The sequence below is a fragment of the Coturnix japonica genome, chromosome 2, assembly GCF_001577835.2.
Source record: "Coturnix japonica isolate 7356 chromosome 2, Coturnix japonica 2.1, whole genome shotgun sequence".
Lineage (NCBI taxonomy): Eukaryota > Metazoa > Chordata > Aves > Galliformes > Phasianidae > Coturnix > Coturnix japonica.
In genome coordinates, this window is record NC_029517.1 from 15,310,293 (window position 1) to 15,318,164 (window position 7,872).

A 7,872-nucleotide genomic window follows, 5' to 3' on the forward strand; every position below is an offset into this window, starting at 1 on the left:
GGAATACAGTAAAAAACCAAAACACCGTGAAAAAGATGAACTATGGTCAACTTTAGATCAGAATAGAAATTGCAGAATCATTAAGGTTATAGATGAACAAAATCCAGAACCTTTAGTGTAATTAAAGTTAACGTTTTAAGAGAGTAGTGAATGCCAGTAAGTCCAAAGCAAACGTTTATCATTTTATGTTTCATTGTACTGCATAAGTATGGTTTCAATAATGTAAGTACTATAGAATACATAAGTCTGGGCAAATGAGGTTGTATACTAGTATGATATGTCAAAGGCCACAGTTCACATCAAAGTGAGCAGCAGGGGCTTGGTTCATTCTCTTTGAAGCTTCCTTCTTGTAAGAACAAGAACATTCTCAGCCTATTCTGTCATAGCAGTAAGTGAGAAAAGGAGGCATGAATACAAGATTAGTATTTTGCTGCTGCTTTCTTGCCATTATTTGTCGGAAATGTAACTTCAGAAGGAAATTAAGTGGATGATTAATGTTGTGACATTACTGGACTTAACTCTGTCTGTGAGTAGTTGTATTGAAACTGTCATGTTGGATGCTGCACATTCTTGATAGCAAATGTGAATTGAATAAGCTCTTGGTCAGTAGGCATAACGTGCCATTTGTTCACTGTCTGAACTTTAGTGTATCATGTAAGTATTTTCAGGGTGAAACAAACAGGGAACTACCAATGTCTTTGATAAATTTTTCTTCCATTTTATTTAAAAAGTCAGTGTTTTTGAAGCAAAACAGGCTTTTCTTTTTCTGTTCTGGTGGATCTATTCACTTGCTGTGGCTTAATGAAAGTTGAATTTTGAATTTCAGAAGTGTTGAATGCCTTCATTACATCTGTGCATGGAAAGATTTTATTGTAGTGTAACTTCTCACCTGAGTCAGTAATGTGTTTTTGAATAAATTTTATTTGTCCTTTTTTTAAAACGATTCTCAGATATGAATAGTGTTGTATTAAAATCTTGGTTTATATTATTGCATTTTCTCATTTACATCACATATATAATATATGGAAATACTTCATTTCTTAGATGGAACCAAGAAACCTGGCAATAGTGTTTGGTCCAACGCTTGTGAGGACATCTGATGATAACATGACACACATGGTTACGCACATGCCAGACCAATATAAAATTGTAGAAACACTCATCCAAAAAGTAAGTGGGTGATTTTCATTACTTAAAGAGTAAGTTCATACACAGATCTGCTTTCTCTTTTTGGGCCGCTTTGGGTCTGGTATTTATCCTTTGAACTCCAGGCTATAATTTTTAGTCCATGTTTGATTGTTCCTCATTTGGCTTTTGTGTTTCTTGTGGAGTTTTCACCGTTTTTATTTTAAATTGTAGCATGACTGGTTTTTCACAGAAGATGATGCTGAAGAACCCCTTGTAAGTATTGTGGCATAAATATTTGCATTCTGATTACCTAAGTTTAGAAACTGCTTCTGCTTCCTCTAGAAAGTCCGTATTTCTTTTAATTGCATCACTGTATAGTTTTCTCTTTAAAAAGTACCTTTTTAGCTCTCTAATCCTTCCAGTAATTTATTTATTAATTAAACGAAAAAGAAAAAAAAGAAAAAAAGTAATGCATTTGTTCTAAAAAGCATAGATCCAAATAGGAAAATGAGAACTTATGAGGAAAGTGTGTCCTCAGGTGAATTATGCAATTTTCTAAATGCTTTTGAATCATAACGACTTATTTGTGAAACGATGATGAAGACATCTTTGTTTATTAACTATAGACAGCAGTGCAGGAGGAAAACACTGTAGAATCTCAGCCAGTGCCAAACATAGATCATTTACTCACCAACATTGGAAGAACGGGAGTGTCTCCTGGAGATGTATCAGGTAACAGCCTGGACAGTGCTAGTCTGTAGGCTAGAATAACCCACTCTGTTAACTCACTGTAACTCTTTCACTCTATTTTCTTTTACTAATAAATTCTTTTTCTCTTTTCTTAAAGATCATTAACACTTCTTAGAGATTTGAATTGTCGGTAATCATGCATGATATGTTAGAAAACTTTGTCTAACAATAGTATAATCATTAAAAGATGAGGTTTGCGCGTTCTGTTTTATTTATTCACAGTAGCTCATGCAGTCATCATCGTAAGGCGAAGCAGATACGCTGCTGTAAAGGGGTGTGTTGTGATGGCAGAAAGATTGATCTCCAGTGGGGTTCTAATATTGCTCGTTAGGAATGCAAAAAATTGTTTTCTTGTTACTTGGGGGTATGTTGCAGTATGTCTATACTAAAGCTGATTTCCTTCTGTTTATGAATGCCATCCTCTTGTGTGGCTAAGGACAAGCAATGCAGGCTCTTTTTTGGTGACTTTTTTCCCCCTTCCCTTCACTATACTATTGCACTAACCCAGCATGTTGTATCCCACAAATGCTCTCCCTTCGTCTCTAGCTTTTGTTTCAGTTTTCCAAGGGTTGCTCAGCACTTACTGAAGCAGTCACTTTATACTGATGTTGTAACAGGAGAAGTGGGAGGAGTCTATCACACGGTGATGTCATTAGTGGATTCTGTGATGTCACTGATGGACAGCTGGAACTGTAGGAAGAAGGAGGACTGTTGCCCACACTGTAGCTGCCTTGTCTGCAGAAACCCCCGTTTCTTGTAAATGGAAAACCAAAAAGTTGATCTGTGCTGTAAATTTTCTTTTAAGAGTATTTTAAACAGATCAATGCTACTTTTTAAAAGTTTTTCTGCTGTTTCTTGTTATCTCTGAAGCAGACCCTGAGGAGAAATAGCATGGTATGGTCTACCAGTCTTTCTAGTCATAAAGCATTAGCCATGTGTCAAAAAGGGGTGTGGCAGGGGGCTCAGCTCTTTCTTCCTAGGGAGCAAGTTCCTAAAGGTGGAACGCATCCAAGTTCATATTTTTTAGTTGCTGTGCTAGCCCCTTCCTACCCCCTTTATAATTGTATAATCTTGGGTTTTGCGAGACAGTGAAACTATGGTGTCCATTTTTCATTTCATAATAGCGCTTGTTATGGGAAATGTACAAAACTGGTGGCTGCTGAAATCTAGCTGATTTACAAAGAAAATCCCACCTCTACCTAGTCACAGGTGTAGAGAGATACATAATTGGGGTGTTTCACACAAAATGCAACTGAATTCCTGTAAAAACTCTAGTCTCCCAAAAAGAATACGGTTGCACGAACCACGATTTGTACATAGGGCAGTCAGCAGTGATAAGACATTCAATTTTGCTTTGTGTATCCTGAATCTCAGGAGAGTACACGCTACAATCCTGAAAAGGTCTCTCAGCTGCGGTTTTGCAGGGGCTGTGTACCTAAAACATGGAATAAACATTAGTATTTCTGTTTTCTGTTTTTAGTTTAGAAGAACAGGGCTCCTTTGCCATTCCTATCATTGAGCTGGTTCTGCCTACAATTCACAGCATCTTTTCATGGCGGTGGCTTTCTGTGGTGCAGCTTGCATCTTTGTGAGCTCTGATTATTCACTCTGTTCTGGTTTTATTTGCTTCACATTTTGTTCTGTGCTTGTCTTTTTCCATAAGTCCAGCATTGTCTGTAGCAACAGAAAAAAAAGGAAAATTGCACGGAACTGAGCAGAATTGTTTTTAATTTTTCCACAGATTCAGCTACTAGTGACTCAACAAAATCTAAGGTAATGTATTCGCTGAAGTGGCATAGCTGTAACCTTCAGAGATTTGATGGATGCTTTATTAGAGTGCTTCTATGAAGGTGTACTATAGAACTAGGTAGATTTTGCTTTTAATTAAGTGATAATGCCGTTTTCTTAGCAGCAGCTTATTTTCTAAAAAGGTACCTGGAATCACTTACAGGGTCCCCTCCATAATGAAATCCCAGGTGTTTTTGTTGGAAGTATTTCTGTGGTGATAACTGTTCCCCCACGTGTCCCTTTCTGGAGTGCTGCAGCAGTAGCAAATGGTCGAGATTTCAGGAACTTCATTGAGCATAAGTCCTTCATTGCTGGTCTGAGTCTTCCTGTCCTCAGCTCAGAGGGAGAGGCTTTCTGTCTGAACACGCACATCTGAGCCGTTCTTGGTGAGACCTTGGCACAGATGTCAGGTTTCAGTCCAGCTGTGTTCAAGGTCCCCTGATGTAAGCAATTGCCCTATACCTCCTGTTTCGCTGTTCTTGAATGCTTGCAGTGTGCAGACTACACTGGTCAGCAGTCAGAGACAAACATGTCAGTTCTGATAAATCTGGGAGGGAGTAGGAAAGGTGTTTGGATCTGAGGTGGCCAGGCAGCAGCATGGTCATTGTTGCTGAAATAGTTTTTAATGAATTTTACAAATCAGAATAAGCAGACTCATCTTTTTTGCTTCTTTGTGATTCTACAGGCAGATGCCTTGAAGGGCGGGAAGAAATTTGTTTCTGTTAGTTTTCTTTAATTGCACCTAAATTTGGGTTTTATGTGGCTTTTATTGCATTCTTCCTATTGGATTGGTAGGATTTTAAAACTCAGAAACTGAGAGATGAAAAATCAAATGAAAAATAGTTTGAGAAATTCTTACATAGGTAGGGAGGTGGAGACTTGAATCCACACTGCTGGGACCTCATCTGCAAAGTACTTTCTGTTACAATCCAGTCTTGAAAAAGCCATCCTTGTTAATGGAGCCTCCTTTATTAGTCAGTCAAAAACTTAAGTAGCTGTGCTTAAAAACAAATCTTTGTTGAGTTGAAGGGGCTCAACAAGTGGGATTTCCAGGATGAAAATGGTCAGTGTGGGCAGTATCACGTCAACTGCGTGGCAAGGAAACATCTCCTGAATGAAGAGTATTTCCTGAACAGAGACAGACTTTCTGCTCTGAAGCTCAGGAGATGTTTTTAAAAGTCTTGTGCTAATGGCTGTTTCTTGGTGTTTTTTAATCATGCCCTGTGTTTTGTTGTTGTTGTTTCTAAACAGGGTTCTTGGGGTTCTGGAAAGGATCAGTATAGTAAGGAACTGCTCGTGTCCTCCATTTTTGCGGCAGCTAGTCGCAAGCGGAAAAAAACAAAAGAGAAACCGCAACCGAGTAGCTCAGAAGATGAGTTGGATAATGTGTTTTCCAAGAAGGAGCTCGCAGAGCAGTCTCGGGGTGACGCAGCAAAAGAGGACACAGCTAAAGGGGAATATGAAAAAGAGCGAGATGCGGGGAGAAAACAGAGGATGTTTGTCCTGAAGGAAAAAGAGAACAGCAGTAAAAAAGATGTGAATGTTGTAAAGGATGAAAAGAAGTCGTTAAGGAAAGAGAGCGTCCTGTCAGAGGAACCTTCACTGCCTTACCTTGAAAAACGTACCAAATCACAAAGTCTCAGCTGCCAGCAAACTGTGCAGAAGGTTAACCCTAAAAAGCCCATTTCCCAGTCTTCTTCCCAGGTTGAAGAGACGGTGTCTGACTCTGGCACTATGCTTAGCACTTCCTCTCAGGCTTCCCAGCACACATACTTGTGCAAAAAGGTAGCCAGCCCTGAAATCAAACACAGTGAGTTTTTAGCAGCTGATGTCAGTTCCATCACCTCAGATTATTCAACGACTTCATCCTCTATATATATAACTGGCTTAGATGCCAGTATGCTGAGCCCTGAAGTGCAGTCGGTAACAGAAAGCAAGGGAGAAGATGCCGATGATGAGAGAAGCGAGTTGATCAGTGAAGGGCGTCCTGTGGAGACAGACAGTGAGAGTGACTTCCCTGTCTTTGCCACCAGCTCTGCTGCTGAAAGGCTGTCCAAGGGGAAAGTATCTGAAGTGTTTAAGAGCAGTCGGAGGAACTCTGAGGAAAGCGAAGTAAGTTGTACCGAGGGAAGTTCAACACCAAAGTTAGAGAGTCGCAGACTTTTTAGCTCACACAAACTGATTGAATGTGATACGCTGTCCAGGAGAAAATCTGCACGGCACAAAACGGACAGTGAGGGTTCTGGGGATGCGAAGAGTGAGAAGGACTTACCTGCTGTGACCAAAATGTTTGATATAATGAAAAAAGGAAGGTCGACAAGCAGTTTAGCTACATCAGCCAGAAGTGAGACTGACAAACAAGAACCTACCTGGAGATTAAAAATTACAGATAGGTTAAAGCTGCGGCTCAAATCGTCTGCAGATGACATGTTTGGAGTTGGGAATCAAAAGGCTAACTCTGCCGAGAAGGCGAAGAGGAAGAATATCAGGCGAAGGCATACGCTTGGAGGGCAGAGGGATTTTGATGAAATAAGTGTCCTGAATGTTTGGAAAGTTCAAGAGCCAAGTCAAAGTAGAGAGAGAGAATCTGAGCTTTCGGCTGTGAATCGTCTGAAGCCAAAATGTCCAGCCCAGGACCTCTCCATCTCAGAGTGGCTTGCACGAGAACGTTTACGCACTAGCACAACTGACCTTAATACGGGTGAAACTGGAAAGCCCAGACTTGAGAACACTAGCTTAGCAGATGCATCAAAAGTAGATCTGCCTCTGTCTGCTGAGATGCAAGCAGATGAAGGCAGTTCCTCCAGCAGCTTGACTTCAATCAGCAGAACACCACCTTCGGGACCATTTCAGCCACCAGACCAGGTAAATGGTGAAAGTTACCAGAATATGAACAAAAACAACTTCAGCCCAGCAGTTGATGCCCATCCTCATAAGCTGTCTGGGACCCAAGTGGTTAGATCTCGATTCTACCAGTATCTTTGAAATGGGGAGAAATGTCCACTACAGCAATTCATTAACTTAACGTTACTCTTCCCAGTAACTGTGTGTATGTGTGTGTGTACATATATATATATATATTTTCTTGTACTGTTGTTGTTATGCAGCCTTCATTTGGGCTGGTTTCATCAATATGCTCTGTGGAACGTCTTCACAGTGCATTACCACAGCCAGAAGAACACTAAAGGTAAAGTGTGTGTATATATATACATATATATATATATATATATATTTTATGAAAAAAGTATATTTGATGGCTGCATACGAATGTTGGACAAAGCATCTGATGCAACAAGCTGTGTAGTGTATACATGGTTTTCTGACTGAGAGTTGGCCTGGCATTAGTATGCAGAAAAATTGTTCTTTTGGTTTAGTCACTAACAAGTGCCTCATCATAAACACATTTGGTTTCTTAGGGTGCCATATTGTTAAATTAGAGAAACTTACTACAAACAAATGCATTTTACTGTTAACGAGTTTCATTACATTTTACAAATGTTAACACAGGTGGCTACAGAGCTTCCATTCCTTAGGCATTCCAGTAAATATTGGAGTTTTATATTTCCAGTTTTAATACAGATTTTGAGTTTTATGTGACTTGAATTTTTAATCTTTCTGTAAAATAAGTAACTTAAGTGTACATACTACATGTGTATCTTTTCTTCAGATACCAGATTTGATATAAATGTTGTAACATAGGCGTGTAGATAGTGGATACTGGATGGAACTGGTTTCTTTTATTGAGAATATAATTCTGCATGAAGACCTAATGAATCCAAACCTGTATCATGCCTGTGTGCATACCCACTTAAACACTGGAAATAAAATTGTTTTGGTGACTCTGTGTGTGGTGTGAGTTCGTTCTAATGACGGGTTTAAAAATGCCGTAGCGAGTTGCTTTGTGTTTAATCTGGCGTTTTTGGAACAATGAAGAACCATACCCACCATCTTCCCAATGTTCCCCAAGTCAGAAGAAGTGAATTGCTGCTGGCCAAAACAGTCTGTATGGTTATGGGCTTGGGACTTGGTATAGTTTTAACTATGAAGATGGGTTTGTGCCCTAAAATCCCTCTTGCGTGTCGCCTCTTCACCAGTTACATTTTTTTCTTCTATTTCCTTGTGCAACTACTTGAAAACAAAGCAGCTCCTCACTCCTTTCCTGTTCCCTTCCCTTACTTCATGGCTGTTGTTACCAACTTGGCAGAG

General features: G+C 39.7%; 1 protein-coding gene across 5 annotated transcripts in view; it reads left to right on the forward strand.

The window, feature by feature from the left end:
- The window catches only part of ARHGAP21 (Rho GTPase activating protein 21), a 96,297-nt gene extending 88,791 nt beyond the window's left edge, over window positions 1-7,506 (forward strand). For 4 of the 5 annotated variants that reach the window (XM_015853293.2, XM_015853291.2, XM_015853292.2 and 1 more), the window contains 5 exons: window positions 1,045-1,170; window positions 1,360-1,401; window positions 1,755-1,860; window positions 3,620-3,651; window positions 4,918-6,651. In XM_015853293.2, coding sequence (XP_015708779.1) covers window positions 1,045-1,170; window positions 1,360-1,401; window positions 1,755-1,860; window positions 3,620-3,651; window positions 4,918-6,651 — 2,040 coding nt within the window. Of the gene's footprint in view, window positions 1-1,044; window positions 1,171-1,359; window positions 1,402-1,754; window positions 1,861-3,619; window positions 3,652-4,917 lie in introns of all 5 variants that reach the window. The other variant, XM_015853295.2, reaches the window with a different exon arrangement.
- Window positions 7,507-7,872: the final 366 nt, after the last annotated feature.